The following is a 23,929-nucleotide window of genomic DNA, read 5'->3' on the forward strand; positions in this document are numbered from 1 at the left end:
AATACAGTAGTTTAATACGCAGAACCAAGTGGTTGATAATTAAGCATCTTAATTAAGTTTAGTAAGTTAAATATAGGACCCTATACTGCCCTACAGCTAGTTACAGAATGCCTGAGGCGTTTCGAGCCTTTTTAAGGGTTAGATGTTATGTTGACAAGGGCAATAGCGGGACCACTGTCTCTTTAATAATTCTTCTCTAATGAAAATCCCTCGTCCTCCGCCTCCCCGTCCCGTGGGAGAAATTAAAAACCCTACTATTAAAAAGACTTAGCTTATTAATATTAATTAGATCATGCTGGCGTTGCTTGGTAACCCCACTAACACGTCCGTCACAGAAGCTAATTAATATTCATGTACCAAAATGCTTACTCTATGATGATTCGTTAATTCGACAGGTGATTAGCTCCGGGTCTGCATTTCAGCAAATCACGTGGACCTACTGTGGGAACGCGACATTCCTTTATTAATATTCATGAGCTAAGCCTTCAGCATAGTATGATTGGTCATTTTGCGTCCGCGGTGCTCACAACACCGGGAGTTCCAGGGATCAGGCATGAGTGACCTTTGGGGGAAGCGGAGCGACTCAAAACTGCAAGGCTCGCGGCTGACAAGTGACAATACAAGCAACTTTTAGAATGCAATGTAGGTTGAACCAAAACTTGGAAAAAAGTTGTTTGTTTTGAATGATTTGTTGAATGGAAATGGAAGCTTCACACTGTAGCTACTCGACACGCTCAGTGGATGCAGTCGCGTGACAGCATTTCTTCTGTAGGCTACATGCCTCATGCTCTCAGTTAGGGCTTCATGAGTTTTACCAAACCTACCGATGTATTACTATAAATGTAACGTGAGTCTACAAATATACTATTTTAGCCAGTGGCGTGTTGCTATTGTTTTGAATTTGTTGAATTTAGTATTGGCTATTTATCTGGTCAAAAATCCAATGATATCCTAAATATTTGTTGATAATACCTAGTATAGGTTACTATTTTGTGTATTGTGACATATCTTCAGGTGTAAACGTTTTATTTATTTTTAAAGGGCAATATTTTCCTGGGAAACTTTAGCAAATATTAAGTATTTAGAATATAAACTATTTTTAACAATACAGCAAATGATACAGACACTAAATAGACATGAGGGATGTTACATAAAATCAATTAGTATAATAGCCGGTTGCATTTTTGTTTGGATTCATGTTGGTTGTGGAGATCATGTACAGTATGAATGGAATCCAGCTGATCATGGGCTATATAAAAATTTGTGATACCTACATCATTTATCTGTGTACATATATACGCATTTATAGATGGATAGACAGACAGACAGACAGACAGACAGACAGACAGATAAGAAAGAAAGATACACAGACAGAAAAATTAGATGAACGGACTGGCAGACAGACTAAAGCTCTTTGAAAGTTTGGTCTCTGAGGAGTGAAGAGTTTCTACAGTCACACATTTTTATGTAATTTTGGCCCATTATGGGAAAACCATAGATCTAGTAAGATTGAATCAGAAAAGTCCTAGGTTTTTCAATAAATACTATTGTCTTTGTCAAACCATCATAATGACAAGCACTGTATCAAAGTAATGTCTCACACTGTCCAGGGTTTGCATGCTTGTTCTCTGCCTATGAAGGCCTGATTGTTGAACATTCATGTACAGTATTACTTCAAATTCTTCCATTGACAAAGAGGGCTAAACTTAGCTGCTAACTAGAGGTCTCCCAAATTAGGCAGGGCGAACAGGCAGGTCCTCAGTGGTTATCTTCTCTCTGATGTCTCAGTGTGGACCTTGTGATGGCAGGAGAGAGTGCTGGTGCACTCTTATCTCGGTTCTCTGAGAGCAATAAGAGCATATCAGGCGTTTCTCACTGCCACTTGTTCTTTGTCTAAAGCTGCTCATTAAAAAAACCTCCAGATGCCTCTGGATGTTTGGGATAACATTATCTCAGATGCCATTCAAGGTTTGTGTGTGCAATAAAGAAATAAATCAAAAGAGAAAATTACCCCATATTAATAATTACAATGTTAATGTATTAATGAAGTTAAAACTCTGGGTTCGATCAGAATTGTTAATGTCTTTGAAAAAAGTATCTTATGCTTACCAAGGCTGCATTTATATGAATAAAAAAAACAGTAAAATCAGTATAATGAAATATTTTTACAATTCCAAATAACCATTTTCTGTTTCTGTTTTAATTCCTGTGATGGCAAAGCTGAATTTTCAGCAGCTACTCCAGTCTTCACTGTCACATGATCCTTTAGAAATCATTCTAATATGCTGATTTGGTGCTCAAAAAGCATTTCTTATTATTATCTATGTTGAAAACAGTTGTGCTGCTTAATATTTTTATGAAAACTGTGATGCATTATTTTTTCCAATATTCTTGGAAAAGCATTTATTTGAAATAGAAACATTTTAAATTAACATAATAAATGTTTACTGTCACTTTTAAAGAAATGTAATTAATTTTAGATTAATAAAGAATATTCATTTCTTTAAAGAATTCTAAACAGTAGTTTGTTAAAATTCCAATGTATTTAAGGTGATGATAAAATCAATAGACACTTAATTTGAACTGGTGACAATTCAATCCAAGAATGCATTGTGAATGCATGAGATAAGCTTGTTTGTGTCCATAGGGGAAGCCAATTAACTCTAACCGTTTGTTAACCCTTTTTCAGAATCAGCCAGGTTGCAGTGTTGGACTCTTTACCAAAAAGACATGATTATAAATTCAGTTTTGATATAATCACTATCCCAGGTCCCTGATCCAGATGAGGCACCCTATAGAAGAAAGGAGTCTAGAAAAATCTTTTAGCCTAAGAGGGGACTATATTAGCCCTGTGAATCATGGGAGGCCTGGCATTCTGGGTGTCCCCTTACATGCCATATAAGTACCCCTTCCTCCCCCCTCCCCCCAATGCCATAGTGCTATCGGTGTCGGCAGAGGGGCAGCTATTCTTAGGCTGTCTGTCCAGCTCATCCGACTAGGCAAGAATCCTCTTCCTCTGGCTCATAGCTCTTCTCTGTTGCTCCAGTTAGTTTGCAGTGTATTCGGGTGGGCCTGAATTCATTGTTTTACGCTGTTACTTTGACCCTTTTGGCCTGCATTTTCTTGCCGTTTTTTTTGGAGAGGTGTGAGTGTTACCTTCCTTTTACACTTTTTTCTTCTTCTTCTTTCAGAGGCTGTTTGGCAAGTGCCCCGCCCCCTCCCAAATCCATTTTCCCCATCCGTTTGGAGAAATTTTGTTGCTTAAACAATACACAGGCTTTTTTGAACAATGACTTCTTACAACGTTTCACTCGCTGGACCTTCGCCTTGGGGCTTCCGGTTGCAAGGAGGCAAGGACTTCAACATGCCCCTCACCGTTTCTAGGGTAAGAGCCCAAAATCCTGGCCAAAAAGACAGCAAATCATTAGTTCAGCACCGTTTACTCATATCTAAATCTGTATAAATGAGTCTAATAGTTTTATTGATGTTTTCACAAGTATTGTCTGAATAAGAGCTTTAAGCATTTCAACCCAATATGAATTCGATTTAATTCCACGTCAGTTTAGACATTCCAAACCCAATTGACTCTCTTGTTATTTAAAATATGATCCCTCATAATATTCATATATTTACTACAATATGAATTGATGATTTTGTACTTCCTTTGTTCATTCATTGTTATCTTGGTACTTGATCTTGTGCTGATCTGTTGCTGATCCAGAATTGTTTGTTAAGTTGGTTATGTTATTCATCATAATGATAATGAATATGCTTCTTCTATATTATATTATATGATGCAACTTGATTTGGAAACTTGCATAGGGCATGTCTGCTTAGTGCTAAAAAGAAGTGATTGGTGTCTTGGTGTTTGTCTTTTGGTGCGTTTTGATATTGTGAATTGCTTTTCATTAATCATTTAATATTCTTTCTGCAATGCTGCTTTGTCGGGGAACCTCATAAGACCACCATGTAAATCCATATTTACAGTGTAGATGTACAGTATTGATTGTAGTGTGTGCATTCAGTTCATTACACTCAAATCGATTTATCCTCGTCCCGCTGTTATTCTTGTGTGTAACATGAAGTCTGATGACTAATGCTTCTCTTAAACAGCTAGTTCTGTGAAATTGTTCAAGGAATTCAGCATGGATGAGTTCAAAAGGGTGTTTTAAGGGCTTTATTTGGGAGTGGTGTGAGAAAGGAAGGTCAAATATCACAGAAGGGCGAGATCTCATCATATTACTGTAACAATTATATCTCTGCAAACGCTCTGAAACATTCTACTCGCTGAAAGCATGACAGCCCAGAGAACATTTGACCTGCGTTTGACCATGAATTGATATGTTATCTGTGTGATTTGTGTTGGAAGAGCACAGTCCACAACATATGCACCTTCCTATTCTCAGATGTCGAGTGAGGACAGATTCACTGCCCCAGTATGTTGCTGGCATTCGAGGGTCTTGAAAAAATAGATCCTCTTGTGTAAAAAATGTCAGACAGGGATTTGAGCGGTCAAACGGTGGCAAATACACGCCACAGAGAGATGATGCACTGCCATTTTGTCACCTCTGCCAACATAGCCTGCGGTCAGGAAGAATGTCTGTTTGGTACACTATCCTAGGTGGCCCACCGAGTTTGTCATGTTACATTGACGTAAACACCCTTGACAATATCCCAATGCACATTGGAATCTTCTGACGCTTTTCTAGGCCTTTTATTTGCAGAATTTGACAGCTATTTGGCCTCACTTGTACTAGTTTCTAAGAATATCTAAATCAAGAGGTGTGTGGCCGGTCTGTTTGTCTTCCATACAGGAAAAGACCAGTGGCACAGGGCCTAGTCAGTCACTGTAGAGTGGCAGGTGGGAGCTAATACTTACTTTTGTCGGGTGGCTCAACAGGGGGCTTTTCTATAAAAGCACAACACAAGTGTGGTGGCCTGCTGTAAAAGAGGCAAGAAGTGCTCGGTTATTCTGTCTTTAAATCAAGACGTAGATCTGCTGTGAGTATCACATTAGTAGGTCTGAGGAGGATTCCTGTAACTTAAGAGGATGAATAATATTCGCCAGCCCACAGGAGACAGACGGCCTGGTTGCTATTTACTGATCAGCCAGTGAGAATTCCAGTTCAGTGCCGTAGACTTTGCTCTGAATGTTAACACATGCGATACTGTATTTGGCTGTTGAGAGCAAGGAATAATTATATATGTTTTTTTTTAAATAATATAAAATATGGGTGATGCTGCATTAAATGATCAACAGCATGTAAATGTTTCAATATTGATAATAAGAAGCAAATAAGCATATTATAATGATTCATGTGACACTGCAACAAGGCTGTGCACAGACATTTTGGGAGGGCAGGCGCTCAAGTAAAAAAAAAAAAAGGCACTCCTCTTATAATTATTTATTATTAAAAACGATCATCTTTTACACACTATAGGGCTGTTATACCAATGAAATGAAATCAGTATCAAAATCCATTTATCATTATCATTTAAAATCATTGTAATTTAAATACCATTTATCAAAATCCATTTCAACTGCAACTACAATTGCCTGAATAAAGTAATGAGATTATTGTTCTAAATATAACATTTTGAAAAAAAATGAAAGGATACTATTCTATATTAAACTAAAACCCACAGGGGGTGGTAAGTTGTGATAAGTGAATCATAGAATTATTCATTCAACCGATTCGTTCAAACTGGCTAATTCATTCATGTCCACTGACTTTATGAATGGGTCATTGAATCATTGACTCACCTGATTGTGAGTCTATGAAAACTATATTGTGTTATCACAAAATACAAGAATTTGTACAAGGGCAATTCATATCTTGAAAGTTTGGGTGCATTTTTATTAATTTTGGGTGCATATCTGAACTTGCATGATGTTATTTTACGTCAACAGCAGACTAGCTTGTTTGTTATGAACCCTAATGGAGGACCTAATTGCCTAAGTTTAGGCTGGCTGTATCGAGATGTTTTAATAGTGGTTTAATTTCACAGCGAAGACAAACAGTGCCGAAATTTAGCGCAGACCCGATCGTCTGGCTGTCACCAGGTCTGTGAGACGTGGATGCTGCTTGTCTGCTCTGCTGAGCGCTGTGGTCATGTGTCATCATGGGATACCGGAGAGTGGGAGGGGCTTGTTTGGTCTCACATAATTATTAAAGGGGTGGTTGAGTATGATTTCACTTTTCTAACTTTAGTTAGTGTGTAATGTTGCTGTTTGAGCATAAACAACATCTGCAAAGTTACAATGCTCAAAGTTCAAAATCAAAGGAAGATATTTGCTTTTAAAGAAAAGGACTACAACAAACGGCTGGTAGGGACTACACAACATTACTCCCGGGTTAGTGACATCACCAACCCTAAAATGTACATAAACCCCGCCCCCGGGAACACGCAGTCCATGTTGAGAAGAGGAAAAGTTGTTGTATAAGAGTACATTTGTGAGTCAGCTCGAACTTTAGCATCCATCTGTTCACATTCAATAGAAAGTCACTCTGTGTGCATCTCACAACAGTTCCTATACGAGCGATTTATAGATTACCATGACAGAATATGCTAATTGAAGACAGTTAACTCCACATCAGCAACATAAATTCATCAACTAACCATTCAGAGACGTCCTGTTGCATTCTACATGTTGTCACTTCTCTCCATCTTTGTCTGACTCCATTTAACATTAAAGGCAGAACAGTTTCTGTAATTTTAGTGTGTCTGCGTGAGGTAATCGTAGCTGCTAACACACATAGAGACAGAGCATTACGCGTCATAATCTGAAGATCACAATCTGAAGACCATGCATTGCGAGAGGCTGCCTCCTTGTCATTTCTTGCTTCTAACTAAAGACAGAAAAATGCCTAAAAGCTGCTGTGTGACAAAGTGTACAGCAAACAAGCTAAGAAACCCAGAAATACGTTTTTATAAGCTGTCGACCCCCCAAAAACGAGCGTTTAAGGACTTAAAAGTGGATACAGACTGGAACGAATGGGTAAATTGTGGGGTCCTGACACTCAGTATGCACTAAAAATACAGTTACGTGTGCAGTAAGTTAAACATTTGGTCACTGGTGAGTCAAATATCCAAATATCAGTTTTATATATTATATTTCTGTAAGATAAACTATCATGTGTTTGCGATTACGTTCTCCTCCATGCAGCGGGCGTACATTAGTTCTCAGAGTAATGAGACACGTACGCTCTGTCTCAACTGCCTGTATCCACGTTTATGTCCTTAAACACTCGTTTTTTGGAGGTTGACAGCTAATAAAAACTTATTTCTGGGTTTCTTAGCTTGTTTGCTGTACACCTTGTCACACAGCAGCTTTTAGGCATTTTTCTGTCTTTAGTTAGAAGCAAGAAACGACAAGGAGGCAGCCTCTCGTAATGCAAAGTCAATGGAGACGGTTGGATTGTTACGTGGCCTAAATACTCTCTTGAAACCCCGCCCTCTGCAGCAGCTCATTTGCATTTAAAGGGCCAGGCACAAAACGGTGCATTTTTGCAAACCCTCAAAAAGTGACAACTTTAACATGCTATATAATAATATATGTGGGGTATTTTGTGCTAAAACTTCACACACACACTATGGGGACATCAGAGATTTATTTTACATCTTGTGAAAAGGGCATTTTACCACCCCTTTAATAATAAGTTTAAAGCTTAAGGTAAGATGATATATGATTGTATCCAGATCCCATATTTCTTTTTTATTTTGTTTATTTAAAACTATACTTTTATTTTGAAATCAATCAGTATTCCAAACTGATGAGAAATATTGTCTTGTTGGTTTTGTTTACATACTTAATTTGACAGTGTTTTGAAGTGTAGGAACTTTTCAAATGTTTTTATACATAACAGACGATATACAATTTATACATTTGAACATTCTTGGGCTAATATACTGGTCCTTCTGAATTGGGTGAAATGTTGTTGGCAGATGCTCCTGTTTATGTGCTCATTCAGTGCTAGGTGCTGAAATGAGGATTTCTTTTGGCTGAGAGCAGCTCAGACTGTAACAGATGGCACACAGAAAGCATGAACTTGCAATTCAGTTCAAACTGAAAGCAACAGATGAGGGATATAAATACCTCTGGGTGGTTTGGATGAAAAGAAACTGCTAAGGAAAATAATACTTTTATCTGGAGAATGCATTAATTAAGCAACAGGGTCCTACTTTATTTTAAGATTCTTTAACTACTATGTTAATGTTTATGTTGTACTTATTCAGGTATTTAAAAAAACCTGAATGTTATTCATGTCAGTAATTATATATCTAAAATTACTCACCAAACCTGTTATTGTAGCAATTAGTTGGCACAACTTAAAATGTAGCGTTTTTTTTTCTTGAGATAGCTCAAATATCCAAATTGTATTGACTTTTATTATATTGACTTTTATTATCCCCGTGGGATTTTTTTTTTTCTTTCAGTGAGTTTCAAAATGCATTCACACATAAACAATGCACACAAATGTAAAAATTACATCCATCACCAATAAAATTCACCCACACTCTTTTCTGAGACCTGCTCGGCTTTAGACTACTTTGCACAAAAAAAAGACTAAACTTTTAAGGCAGCACAAACACGTTTTTGAGTTGAAACAATTAAACACTTATTAGTTATTCTACATTTACATTTACATTTATGCATTTGGCAGACGCTTTTATCCAAAGCGACTTACATTGCATTATCCTATACATTTATACATAGGTATGTGCAATCCCCTGGGATCGAACCCACAACCTTGCGTTGTTAACGCAATTTTAAATTGTGATAACTAATTGCAGCAGTGTTTTTATATTCCACCTCAATAGCAGCAAACATTTTGCATTACATGAACAGAAAAAGTACATTGTGCCAAACAATGTAATGACACCTGTATAAAGTGTGACCAGTGACATTGGCAAATGGCAGAAATGGCTTTGGAAGTTATAAAAGGTCAAATGATCCAAAAAATGTTAAACTAAAGTCGCTAGATGCATTAAAGCAATACTGGTTGAGAGGTTTTTAATAAAAAAATGTTTTTAGCTATAAAATATATGGGTAATAATCAAACAATTTTTGTATTATTTAACAGAAGTTGAGGTCTAAGCTTGTTTTTGCCATTGTGTTGTCACTAGTGACTAGCATGTACAATATAGCAGCACATCTTATGACCTATTGAATTCTGTAGGGAACGGAATGGAGGGGGGTTGGGACCGCGAGTATAAAAGAGGAAAGTTATGGGGTTACCCAGCACTAAATTACCTCATGCTTATACTAATGTTCTGTGACATTTCATTTGACACTGTGGTGTCATTAGAAACGTATTTGCATCTGAAATGATGTTACATTTAAATGTCAACATTGATGCACTGTTTAGGATCTGCCAAAATACTTTGAGAATGTCTCATCCGGTGAAGGGCACTTGCGGTAGCCTTTTAATAAACACAGCATATTATTAACATATTATTAAAGCTCTCTGTCCCTTAGAGCGCCAACTGGTGGAATAGTGTTTCACCTTTGTGAAGTGGTATTTGGGTGTTCAAATATGGAAGTTTTAAATTAAGGTCCACTCCCATTCACATGGTATTCACTGAGCATCCAGTTAAAGCTTGTGAAGTTTGAGTTTTATGGTTGGCCTGAATTTGATCTGCAGTAACACTACGGGTGTGTTGGAATAATGACACAAATGTTGCTGTCTCTTCACTTGGACAGCATTCAAAGGTTTATTTTAGTTTTTTTTTTTAGTTCTAGAAATAGCACAACACCCCTGATGAGAGTGTTCCCAACAGTGTTTATTTTCATTGTGGCTTTCCAATGCTCGACTGCTTATATGACATCTCTCCACACGCCTATTCTCTAATAAGCTGAGGGAAACTGTACATTCCAGTCAGTCTTCAAGAAAATTGATGCTGGCAGATGAACACAAATCTACTTCATTTTTTAAAGCTTATTATTGCATTCTCTGTTCCCATAAGCTAGATGACATAAAAATAAGTTTTTAGCAACATATACCTTTCGAAAGTTCTATATTTTTCTTGAAATTAATACTTTTATTCTGCAAGGTGTAGTAGTTTAAGGAGTCCAAAGATAAGTCAAAGTTTCAATTCAAAGGTATTTGAGAAAAGAACAGTGTAACAGCGTGTCCACAAACAAACAATAGCCGGCAATGAACTGAGGAAACACAGGAACTTAAGTATTCAATGATAATGAACTAAAAGACTACCAGGTGTGATGATCAAATGAAATGCCATGATAACTGATTAGAGCAGGAAACATTAACAAAGACAACAGGAAATAATGAAAGTCCATGAAAATGAAACTAAACGAACAAATGACTAAATATTTGTGGAACAAGGACACATGTAATTGAGCAAAAACCTTTTTTATATAAAAGATTATATTTCAAATAAATGCTGTTGTTTTGAACTTTCTATTTAACACAGTATCCTGATTTTTTTTTATCACGCTTTCCACAAAAGTATTAAACAGCACTTTGATAATAAGAATAAATGTTTTTTGAGCTGCAAATCAGCATATCAGAATGATTTCTGAAGGATCATGTTACATTGAGGACTAGATTAATGATGCTGAAATGTCAGGTTTGTCATCACAGGAAGAAATAACATTAAAAAAAATGAAAACAGAAAATATTCATTTAAAATATTTCACAATATTACTGTTTACTGTATTTTCGATTAAATAAATGCTGCCTTGGTGAACATTAAGAGACTTCTTTCAACAATATTCAAAAACTAACAGATTTAACAGGTTTCATTTTGTCAAGTCAAGTCAAGAATATTTGTATAGCGCTTTTCACAATACAGATTGTATCAAAGCAGCTTCACAGTATTAAATTAAAATAATAATAAAACGTCCATTTAATGTTTTCTTAACAAAAATATACTAGAAATAATGTAGGTTTTAAATTTTCAGTAATCGCTGGAAATGATACCCCTGTGATGAAGCTATGATATAACTATTTTTGTTGGAACAAGTGAATATGGTGCAAAACATTCTGATTTATTTGACTGCAACGATGTTTTGTTGATTATTTTATTTCTGTTTCTGTGAAATATCCTTGGTTCAAAATCAGACTCCACAAAACTGTACATTAAGCAGCAAATAACTTATTATAAACTGAAGTTGTGTCGTTTCGCACATTAGTTTTGTGTTCATTGTGGACAGACAAATTGCTTGTGGCTGTAAAAATCACACCAGGTTAGGACTTGGTGTCATTCTGTTCTGGTTCACTGGACTAATCTGATGTTGTTTGTACACACGTCATAAATAATGCGATTAATAACCCAATGTATTAAGTCAGGAAACAAAAATACTCAAAACGCTCTTCATAAAGTTTGAAAATTAGTCAGTAGAAAGTTGTGTGATTCTCAATAGTGGTGTAAATAATGTTAATATATAATAGTCTCTCTCAGATAGTCCCAAACCAGTAGGTAGCAAGTACCCAGTGTTGGTGTGTGTCGTGAGAGCCTGAAGCTGGTGCTGCTGACAGGCAGAGCTGTTTTTAGATGGCGGCTGAAGGTCAAGTCATGCAGTCGTGCTGGGGAAGACTGTTACATACCAGCATCCACCAAACATGCTTTCTTCCAGCAATGCAGAAATGTGGGGTGTTTTTAACCAAAGCTTGTTCTCTGATAACTCATCAGGTTGGCTTTGATGTGCTGTGATTGAAATCTCGCTCTTTTTCACATGTGTTTTATTCATTTGCTGTCAGGCAGGTTTATATGAGGCTCTTATATGAGGGGTGCTACAGCAGGGGAGGATCAGGTCGCATTGCATTCATATGGTGTCGGATTCTTTTCGGTCTTGTTAGCATAAATGAGGCCATCTGGTTAAGTACTCAGGCCTCAATCATGAGTAAGTATTGCTACTTTAGTCTTATGTAACTGATCAAGTCTTCACCATTTCAGATGTTGACACAACATGACTGTCAATTCAAAATATGACTGGTGTAGATCTTAGTGCGTTCACTTAGAATCTGCAGAGAACAAGGATATTCTAATTCATACTTTACATACCCGGAAAATTATATACATTCTTGTTTCTTTTGTGGAACACACAAAAAAAATTATATTTTTAAAGCTGTTATACAATTAAGTAATTTCAGAGCAGTAATTTGATGTACACTACCATTATTTTTTTTAATAAATGCTGTTCTTTTAATGCTATTTTATCCATCAAAATGCTATCCATCAAAGAATCCTGTGGTTTCCACAAAAATATTAAGCAGCACAACTGTGTTCAACAGCGATATTAATAAGAAATGTTTCTTGAGCAGCAAATCAGCATATTAGAATGATTTCTGAAGGATCATGTGACACTGAAGACTGGAGTAATGATGCTGAAAATGCAGCTTTTTAAAATGTTCATAAGGAATTGCATTTTAAAACATATTACAATAGACAACAGTTATTTTAAATAGTTATAATGTGTCACAATATTACTGTTTTTGCTTCGGTTACATAAATACAGCCTTGGTGATCATAAGAGACTTCTTTCAAACGCATTTTAAAAATCTTACCAACCCCAAACTTTTGAATGGTTGTTTATGCTGATTGAAATATGTCCATTCCCTGAGACAAAAAAAATGGTGGTACTTAATTATCTTGATTTTATCCATCAGGGGTTGAATAGATCATGCAAAGTGGAAAGATTACAATCATATTTTGCATTGAAATGATGCATAGCAATCGTGCACAAGACCAGGAATGTTTCTTAAGAAAGTATATACAATATATTTTGATTTCATGTTGACTTATTTTGATGGACCTTCAATCTGTCCATCCAATAAGCCATCAAATTTCTCTCTCTACATTTCTCTAAGTCCTACTTCCCTCCTGTGATTCACTTGACCCACAGAACAGCTCCTTTGTGCTGTTGTGAGTGAGCAGGAGATTTGAGCTGGCATATCAGCCACTCATTCATCCAGGCATCAATTGGAATGAGCTGAGAATGGGGAGTTAATGCATGTTTTGTGTGCCAGGCCTGGTAATCCACCCCCAGTCTCTCAAAGCCTTTGTTTTCCCATGCTCCCTTCCTTTTCCTACTGCCGTTAGTTTTGCTAACCCCAGCACAAAGCAACAGTATCATGCATTCCTTAAAACATGTAAATCTGAATTAGAAATGTTTTTGCAAAATGTCTTTATCCATATTTCTTTTCTGACATTAATGTTTTATACGATATTTATACGATACAATATTCCTGCATAATTTAATGAAGCCTTAAAGGGATAGTTAACCCAGAAGTGAAATTCTGTCATCATTTACTCACCTTCATATACTTCCAAACCTAAATTACTTACTTTTTTCTTTTTTCTTTTTTTTTAAGGCGAGACACTACAGGTGAATAGGGTACAATTTTAAAATAATAGATATCACCATGAAACTTTCTCAGTTGATTACTTACACAAGTTCATAAAAAAAATGTATTACAAGTTTTTGAAATGTGTATGTTTAATTATGCAAATGATGCATTATCTCATTAAATATGCGCAACTTTCCATATATTTTCGGTAGATAGATTTGAACATATGATAAAGCCAGGTGCAAAATTCTTTTACGCACAAGATGAAAAAAGATGTTCAGAGGGATTTCAGGATATATGCTTTCATTACCTAGGAAATCAAAATATACTGTCCATAGCCTTAAAAATTTGATTTTCGCCATATATTTTTTATTAAAATGTCACATAAATCAGGCCAAGAATGATTTATTAACAAATCCACCTGAACATATCTTCAGAATACTGCTAAGTGTATAACTGGAAAGTTTGGTGTACATAGGTGCTACATACACTCTAAAAAAATGCTGGGTTGTTTCAACCCAATTTTGGGTCAAATATGGACAAACCCAAATGTTGGGTTAAAAAGGTAATTAAAAGATTTAACCCAACGACTGGGTTTGACCATATTTGACCCAAAATATGTAGTGTAGGCTGAGATGTTTATAATGGAGAATGACAAAAAACTCATTTTGAGAAAAAGGATTTAAAGATTTGTAATGTAAAAATTCATACTTTTTTAGTGGAAACAACTATTTACAGACACAATATCTCATCAAATCATTAGCAACAACAATACAAACCACATAAATCACATCAAAACTTATAAACACAGCATTTATAGCCTTTAACTGAACAGAAAAACAGTCAAAAACACACATCTAAATGTCAGAGCACGTCACGTGATGCATCTGAACGAATCACATTGTCAGAAATGGACATCAGCTAATGAGATTTCGCTTTTAGAGTTAAATGCCCATTGTACTTTCACGATTGGTTGCTGATTAAAAGGAAATGACCATATTTGGATCCGACAGCATTGTACAGGAGAGAGAGCTTCCAGCTTCCCAGCGGTGTGTGTGATTAAAGGAAGCAGACAGAGATCGCGGAGCAGCGCGTTGATTTAGAACGGCAACTTAGACGCAAATAGACAAAGTGTAGTAAAATAAAGACCTAAATGTGTATTTTGGACTGTTTTCCACCACAAGTCTGAAAGAAGACATGTTATTGAAGACAAATAGCCCAAAATCTCAAAATTGACCAGTGAAAATAAAACAGATGTTTTTGCCTGCCGTGTCTCGTCTTAATTTGGAGTACATGTCAGAAGTCACTTTATGGGGATGCACATGAACACTACCATCACAGTGGCCTTTCTAAAGGTGACAGGACACTCCCCTTGCTAGATGAGGCAATTAGACTTGACATTTATAGAGGAAGACGACAGAAACAACCAGACTCTTAAAACAACCGCAACACTCAGTGGCTAGCAGACATTTACACAGACACAATTAGAGCAGCTGTCAAGTAGGAAAAAGACTGCAATTGCTACCCAATGTGGGTAGTTATAAGTACAGAACATTTGTTTTTGAAGGAAGGAGGAAGAAGCCTGTCGTTTAAAGCTATTTTGGACTTATCGCAGCCATCTAACTGCAATGTTCATTCCAACCTCGATTTAACCAAAGGTTGGATGGACATATCGAGACCAGCAGGTGTTTTTGTTGTTGCTAAACCTAGTGTGGCTTATTCTTACAAGCCTGTACCTCAATAAGCAAATGAGACAGACTTCAGTTATTTGTGAATTTGTGCCAGAGTATAAGAGCTCTTCAGTTGAGCTTGAGTTTTATCAAATACTGTGCCATGCATTCTGCAAGAAGGGCAACTACAATCGGTCATATTTGCTCATGAGCTTGTGTGAAGTGCCGGGATATATAGTCCATCCAGGTGTCAGATTGCATTGATCATGTTAAGCTCATCCACAGTGTAGACGTGACCACAATAGTGGAAACACAGCTGTCACATACCGATACATTTTTAAAGATATTACACACAGTAGCCACACACTGCAAGGCATTCCTCTAACAATGGCACTGTTTTATGAGACAATCTGCAGTTTGAATCCACTTTTTAAAAAAAAAATGTATTGTGTAAAAATATGCAAATATGCATGATAAAATAAGATAAACTCACTTTAACTCAGTAAAGAGTACTACACTCTTATTGAGAGTTGAAAGCATAATCAAATTAAATTCAAACCATGCAATTCAAAATTATAAATTATAAATCATAATTTCAAATTTGTCTAATAATTATCAGCTTTACGCTAGTAACTAGATATCCTTGATTATTAGTTGATCTCTATATTATTATGCCTTGTACTTGATGTACCAGAATGAGGGCCGGTTCACACAGAACACATTCTGCTGTTAAAAACATGAGATGCAGGTCAGTAGAATGAGAAAAGTCTAGAAAAGTTTATTTTTTATTTTTTAAGTTGCATTTCTTGAGCGCTCCGTGTCATGCGTGAGATCTCTGCAAAAGAGTTCAATGGTTAAAGACGTCTGTCTAGCTCGTGTTTACATTGAAAAACAATGGAAAAATAGCGCAGTGGAATGAAAAAACACATTCTGTGTGAACGTCCCCTGAGTATGTTAAAAGTACCAGATGAGAATAACAACAACAGCAATAAAGTTTCGGGCCCTGCTGAAAAAACCAGCATTAATTCCATGTTGGTCCAGGCTGGTTTATGTTGGTTAGAGCCGTCTAGCTGGTGGAGCAGTATAGGCATGCTTTTCTCAAGCAGAATCCTAGTTTATTTCCGGGGGAAATCCAGTCAATTCAATAGACATCCATTCAAAATCAGGAATTTTTGAGGGTGAAAGATTTCACCACGCAGATCTCACAGCCGGTTCAAGTTGGTCACATGGATTCACTGCGTTGACCAACAGAAAGCTGATTGATTCGAAAGTGGCTTCAGGTGAGCTGTGCTACATTGTTACACTATTGACCATTTTTTTGTGACAGCACCTTAAGAAACGAAAGCATTCATGGCCATTTGCACACCTCACAGATTGCTACTGTAAGTCAAGTGGATTTTGAATGCAACTTCAAAAAGTGAATTTCATAATTTTTTTTTTTTCAAAAGAGCTTGTCTAAAACACTGGGAGAAATTACTCATTCACACGGCTAAATTTGTATGGTCACTTTGCCAAACTTGCCGTGCCAAATATTGACTAATTTTAATTACAGACAAAATTTGGCAAGTTAATATGTACCTAAATGTATACTAACTGATACATAACTGATATATAATAGGGTTTTATAAGTGCCTCTAAGTTTAGTCTCAACAGTATTTTCATTGCATCATACATTGTATCCACACATAGTGCATAATCATGTTGTGTCACCTGCTCTGCTGCTCCTCTCTGTCTGTCAGTCTGATATTCCTTCTGGACCCTTTGCTGGTTTGTCCAAGGTTCAATCTAGGCACCCAGTAATTAATACGTGAAAAATAGCAGACACTGATCAATGTCTGACACTGATCTAGACCAGTGAAAATCGTATACTGAATTATGACTACTGTAGGACTGGTTCATAATAAAATTTCTTGGCACAAATATTTCAGGTAAGATAGCAGAGGTGAGCCATGGAATAAGTTGATTTGATTGCTCTATTATTGTGGCTTAGAGTGAAGCATTTAAAGGGAAAGTGCACCCAAAAATGACAATTCTGTCATAATTTACTTACCTTGATGTCATTCCAAAACTGAAACACAAAAGAAGATATTTTGAAGAATGTTCTGTTTTGGTTACCATTGACTTCCATTGTTTGGACAAAAAACACTGCCAATTATCTGTTGTCAGATAATAACGCCAAACTAACTTTCTCAGAATTATTTTGCATGTGTCCTGATGCTATTTCAGACACTTTTCTTTTCTTTTTTTTATGACTGGTCTACTTCTCAGGCTATTGAAATAGGCTTTGCAGTCTTGGCACTTTTGAAACCAAATCCTTGGCTCAGATGTGCATGCATTCGTTTTTTTTTGTTTAAATTTAAAATCAAAACAGATGCAAAAAATACACTCACACAGAGAGCTCTTCAGTTTTTTCAATGGGAGTTTTAGGAATAGTCACTCAGGGAGCAAAACATAACACAGTGTCAAAAATTCCTCATCTAGCCAGAAGAGATTAGAGAGAAACATGCACACAACTGAAATCAGCTTTATTCATTTTGCATTCACGTCAGCTTCCTGTAAATTAGACAGCTCTGCACAGCCATGCACAGTGAGACTTTGGCTAAGGAGATGCTTCTGGCTCAAAACACACAGCTGAAACCTCGCCAGATTTACAATAAAAGAAACAGACTCTAAATCTTGATATATGACACAGAGACGACACAGTGCCACCCATCTGTGCAAGTCTGTAGGTTTCCGGTATCGGTATCACAGAATCACAAATGGTGGTCCTCACATGCTCTTTACATGTCATGGAGGAACAGTATTGACCCATTTTCCATTCTCAGCATACGCTACCATTGTAGTTCCGTTGTAGAAATGAGTTTTTCAGCAATAAAGTGTCCAATAATGAGTGTTTTGTTGTCCTGTGTGTAATTCTCTCAAAATGTTGAAAACCGTTGTGCTGATTTGTGGAAATCATGATAATTTTTTTTTCAGGATTCTTTGATGAATAGAGAGTTCAAAAGAACAGCATTTATTTTGAAATTGAAATATTTTGTAACATTATACAAGTCTTTGCTGTAACTTGCGATCAATTTAATACATCCTTACTGAATAAAATTATTAATTTCTTTTTTTTTGTGCAGTACTTTTTATCAGTAGTGTGTATAAATAATTTCTATATTACTATAAGTTCAATGGAAGATATAAAGGTATTAAGAAATCTCACAAAGCCTGTCAGAAACATGTGGTATATGACGCGGACATGTTCTTCATTCACATTATGTTCATACACATTTTCTCAGATTGATTTAGGGCCTGTAGACTAAGAGCAACTTTATTCTGCAGTCACAGTTCCATTTTTAGCAAGAGGAACACATTATCTGTTGTAGCGCTAAGCATGCAGAATGCCAAATGTGTGCTTGAGATCTCTTTGTGCAACCAGCTGTCATGGATTCAGAATATATGTGTGTTTTTATCCTCCACTGATTTTATGCAAGTACCTGCAGAGCCTTCTCCTTTATTCACCTTTATACATACATCAACCTACATTATCAATACCATAGGGAGGCAGGAAAATAAAAAAACAAATGACTATCTTGTAAACAAATGTTGTGTTTGCAGAGGTGTTGACCTGTCAGTGTTTAATTTTTTGTATTTTGTATTTTTTTGCAGATTACACCAGGGAGCAAGGCCGCCTCCAGCAACCTGATTCAGGGTGACATCATCGTGGCCATTGATGGAGTCAGCACAGAGGGGATGACACACCTGGAGGCCCAGAACAAGATCAAGTCTGCCAACTTCAATCTGGCCCTCACCATGCAAAGGTACAGTGAATTGTGAATAGTGTTTTGGAGGTGTGTGTGTGTGTGTGTGTGTGTGTGTGTGTGTATGTGTGTGTATGTTTGTGTGTGTGTGTACATGTGTATGTGTAAGCATACAAATTTGCTTTGATGTACACTACCGTTCAAAAAAACAGTAAGATTATGAAATATTATTGCAATTAAAAAATAACTTATTTCTATTTAAAAATATTTTACATTTTAAAATGTATTCCTGTTATAGCAAAGCTGAATTACTTCAGTCTTCAGTGTCATGATCCTTCAGAAATCATTCTAGTATGCTGATTTGGTGCTCAAGAAACATTTCTTAATATTATTAAAGTTGAAAACAGTTGTTCTGCTATATTGTTGTAGAAACTGAGATAAAAAAATGTGCAGGATTCAAAAGAACAGCATTTATTTGAAATATACTTTTTTTGTAAAATTAGGTTTTTACTAGAGAGTTTACTTTAGAGTTTGGAGAATAGAATAGAATACAACAGAACAGAACAGAATAGAATAAAATAAAATAGAATAGAATAGAATAGAACCGTCCCTATTGGATAGAATTGTCCATCCTGATTAAAATGACAACAGGAAGTTTTGCTCTGGGATAACATCATGATTCCCATTTGAGTTTCGTCTAGGCTTCCATTCTGGTAAAGTTAATAAAATGATCTGCCATGTTTACACTGTGATCCACACTGATATTTCATCTGTCTTGGCGGCCATAAGGTCGTATCAGTATCTTCACTGACAGCTCTAGGACAGCATAGTTTTTCTTATCCACTTGTGCGATTCTGTAGCTACAGACAAATTATTAATTTAAATAATTATATGGAATGCCGATGTTATCGAATGCTCATGCAGTGTAATAAAAGCAGGCTTTGACTGTTAAATATAGTCAATCAATCAATCAATCAATTAACTTTTATGAGCTGCAAACAGACTGCAGCTTCAATATATCACAAACATATGTGACCGAGATTGTGTGTGAGCTCTAATGAGTTGTGTATGTTTTCATCCAGGGAAAGGTCATGTATATATATCTTCTTTTTATATCTTCTTTTTTGACTAACAGGAAACATGAAGGCAATAAAAGCACATGACCTTTCCCTGGATAAAAACATACACTGCTGATCATGAGCTGTGTATGTTTTTATCAAGGGAAAGGTTATGTGATTTTATGGCTTTCATGTTTCCTGTTAGTCAAAAAGGAAGATATAAAGAGTTTGACACATTCTGACAACTCACTGGCCTTATCAGATCAGACTAGCTGCTGAGTCATCATGCTACATGTTGCCAACATTATTAGACAAGCGTCATATAGCTAAGCATCCACACATTTCAAAAGCTCTTCAAAACAGACAATGTATTATGCATTCAGTAGCTCTAGCATAGGAGCTTTCTTCACAGCCTCTGGCGAGTGTCCATTGATCCATCAACAGCCTCATACTCCTGTTAACTTGCTATTTTCCAGCCTGCCCAGCGGTGACAAAACATAGCAAAAAACAAGGCTACGTTCACTCTGCAATTGATCCAGATCACTTTCTTATTTTAATATGGATCTTATTTTTCAAATCATCATTACACATAATTGCACCATCACACAATTGGTGTGTCATTTCAGCGGAATATGGTGACAACTGGCCACAAAGCCAATCGAATTGTATGTAAGCCAATGAATCATGACAGCACTCCGACCATAGCACATTAGCCACAGACACTTCCGCATATGTTGATAATAAATCATGTGACTGACTGTATTAAACTTAACATTTTGGATTTTTTTTACTATTACGCAGAATTATAGCAAATTAGCATGGTCTCTAAGTTAGTAAATTTACGTACTGACTGCAAAATAACTCTTTTCTCAAATAAAGCTTTAGCTTCTTGATTGATGCTGTCATCCAGGGGTATCCCTTGATTGCTGTGGTTGAAATGCTTTAAAAAGCTTTGGCTTTCTGCAAAAAAATAAGCTCTGGTGTAGGTCTTCCTTTGCCGATTAACTCCAGCTTTTCTTTAAAAGTTCATCTTGAAATGGCATGGATAATAAATTAGCAACAATGTCCTCCTCATTAATGTTGCTTGTGGTTTCCAAAGCAGATAGCGCTAGCTATTCTATTCAGCTTTTTTTTTTTCATCGTGTTCCCCACAAAAGGTGGAACGTGTCACAAACTTAGAGGAACCCACTGCTTGGCCCTCTTCATTGCTGGACCACCAATCACAGAGCTGAAAGCGTTAGGCGGAAAAATACCTAATATGGAGAAACACAACACAAACTGAATAGGCAGCTTTGAATGGTTCATTTACTCAAAAAGATTTAGATGTTTATTTTCAAACTATACATTTCTAAAATAACATTTGAACTGATAACTTATTATTATTAAAAAAAGTACTTTTTAAACTATTATTTAAAGTTTGTAAATATAATTTTTTACAATAGTTTAGGCCCTCTCTGAAGGCCTAGAGGGCCCGACGCTTCCCCTCTTGTGTATACAGAATAGATACATATGTGGATGCCAAATGTTGTTGTGTCACTTGCTTTGAACATTAGCAAAAGAAACTAAAATGTTAAGGTTCTGATGCTAATGTAAAGATTTGAGACTGGAAGACTATGTTCTAATTCATGTAACAAAACATGGTATCATATTCAATTATGAAATGTGTTGATGGTGTTATGATGAACATGACAGGCTTGGATGCGTTACATTGGCTATTTAGACATTGCCTGGTATGGGCCACATTTAAAAGGTCATGTGAACAACATCAAATTTGAGCAAATAAAAAATTATATTTGGGTCATAATTGGAGGTTACTGTGGGTTAAATTGATCAACTAATCAACAGAGTGGCTGGAAAGATATCTTCTGGGCATGTTGTAAAAATATCAATATCAACAGATCAGTGCAGAAGTTTTCTGTGTTGTGTTTGGGAGAGCCACACCTGGGTTAGCTCACCTCCCTCATAAACCATGTCTGCAAGCAATCATCCGTGAGATCCTTGAAGTTTTGAGTTTAAAAACATCCTTGATCTCTCCAGTGCAGGTTGCAATTCTGATGTATCTTAGTGCTTAAGTCATGTTTGCTTTTAGTTCACTTTATCATGAGCAAACCCCCCAAAAAAGACGTGTTCACCTTCATTTCCCCTCTCTGTGCATACCTGCAGGGATTACACTGGACCATCCTTCCTTCACTTTAACACTCTTAATAGATCCCAGAGTTTCCTCTGCAAGGATTGTTGATATAAAGTGGACATGCAGGGAGAGATACACTGTTGTCAGATACGTTATCTACTTTGTTGTCAACCTCTGCTGTGATGTTCCGAGGACTTCTATTACTTTTACAAGAAAACACATTGTCATTTGTCTTTGTGCTTTTCATTTTGCACACATTTTCAAGTTTCCCACCCCCTTTGTGTACAAGGCTTGTAATGTTTTAAATTTTTTCCTCTGAAAAGGTTCAATTTGGAACAAAGTATGTTTGGACAAAAGCATTTTTCTGATAGCTGCAACAAAAACCGCTGTAGATGGCATTCATAATTGGGTTGTTATTGTGACAGTGTTCACTCTCAAAGGAAAAATGTGAGACCAGGAAAACTGAAAATATTTACCATAAGTTTGTTCATGGGTGCTTTATGTGTCTTAAACTGTGCATGAGATGTTTATAGTTGACTGTTGGACAGTGGAATTTTGTCATACATTGTTTAAAATGTGATCCAGAGAACTCTTTCATTTTCTTCAAATGTTTATGTTCTTTATTTTATCACAGGTCAAAGCGACCCACCGCTGTTACCATGACAACACCAAGGATTGACTCCCCTATGACTGTGATCGCCCATCAGAAGGTTTGTCACACGTACACTCAAACAGTATACTGTATGTCCATGCATTCAGATATATTAAATCAAGCACAGGTCATACATTCCACATTCTCTCACTCTGATTCATTTTCATGAAGATTCATGTGTAATTTAGGCCTTGGAGAAAGATTCAGCTGAAGTTCACTGTTAAAAGTTTTATTTTTTTACAGGATCAAGATAAGAGGCTAAGATAATAGATTCTGGACTTTGGGTTCCCCTCAACTCAGGATACATTTATCATAGGACATCCTTAAAAATGTTCTGCTACCTGTAAAAAGCCTTATGATGCCCCCTGCTGGTATTCACTTTGCACACTCCAGCAAAAAGTTAACTAAACATTGTAAATATAATGTTTTTCATCATTAATTTAGCTTTTAATAAAAAAAAATAGTGTGTTATAGGCACACAAAAGAAGAGATTTCTGATTAGTACATAGCTACCTAAAACATACAACAGTACATAAAAGTTTGGGGTCAGTTTTTTTTAGGACATGAATACTTTTATTTAGGAATGTATGTAATAATTGACCAAAAGTGACAGTAAAGACATTCATAAGATTTCACGGCTAATCAAGGTTTCCACAAAAATATTAAGCAGTACAGCTGTTTTACACATTGATAATAATAAGAAATGTTTCTTGAGCAGCAAATCAGCATATTAGAATGATTTCTGAAGGATCATGTGACAGTGAAGACTGGAGAAATTATGCTGAAAATTCAGCTTTGCCATCAGAGGGAAAAAAATACATTTGAAAATATATTCAAATTGAAAGCAGTTATTTTAAATTGTAATAATATTTCACAATATTTAAATGCAGCTTTGGTGACTTCAAGAGACTTATTTCAGAAACATTATTTCACAAACACAACAATCTTTCTGACTGATCTTATTGAACGGTAGTGTAATTGTTTATATTATGTTTAAGAAGTTAAAGGATTAGTTATTTCATCAAAAAATAGCCATTTTCTTTTTTTGGGCTCTTTTGTTTTACTTTCAGTAAGTTATTAAATCATTCTCAGCTTTCGTCTGACCTGCTCCTTCTGTTCTTTCCTTCTCACCGCTGTCCACACACATGCACTTCTCCTTTGAGGATCAGCCTGTGCAAATGAATGGGGGTCTCTCAGCTTCTGCTAAAACAAACTCCAGCAGTAGCGGAGATGCTCCTTTTCCTGCTCAAAGACATTTAGCTTCTCCGAGGGACAAATCCACCTCCGGAGAAAAAAAACATCAGTATAACTCCCCCATCGGTCTGTACTCTGCCGAGACATTGCAAGAGATGGCCA

General features: G+C 36.3%; 1 protein-coding gene across 6 annotated transcripts in view; it reads left to right on the forward strand.

The window, feature by feature from the left end:
* Positions 1–397: 397 nt before the first annotated feature.
* Positions 398–23,929, forward strand: part of ldb3a (LIM domain binding 3a) — a 45,176-nt gene continuing 21,644 nt past the window's right edge. For 3 of the 6 annotated variants that reach the window (XM_079636227.1, XM_079636232.1, XM_079636231.1), the window contains exons 1-4: positions 2,928–3,066; positions 3,192–3,385; positions 18,641–18,792; positions 22,556–22,631. In XM_079636227.1, coding sequence (XP_079492353.1) covers positions 3,290–3,385; positions 18,641–18,792; positions 22,556–22,631 — 324 coding nt within the window. In that variant the 5' untranslated portion in view covers positions 2,928–3,066; positions 3,192–3,289. Of the gene's footprint in view, positions 643–2,769; positions 3,067–3,191; positions 3,386–18,640; positions 18,793–22,555; positions 22,632–23,929 lie in introns of those variants that run through there. The other 3 variants (XM_079636228.1, XM_079636229.1, XM_079636230.1) reach the window with 3 other exon arrangements.

This window comes from Phoxinus phoxinus (assembly GCF_949152265.1).
Source record: "Phoxinus phoxinus genome assembly, chromosome: 14".
NCBI lineage: Eukaryota > Metazoa > Chordata > Actinopteri > Cypriniformes > Leuciscidae > Phoxinus > Phoxinus phoxinus.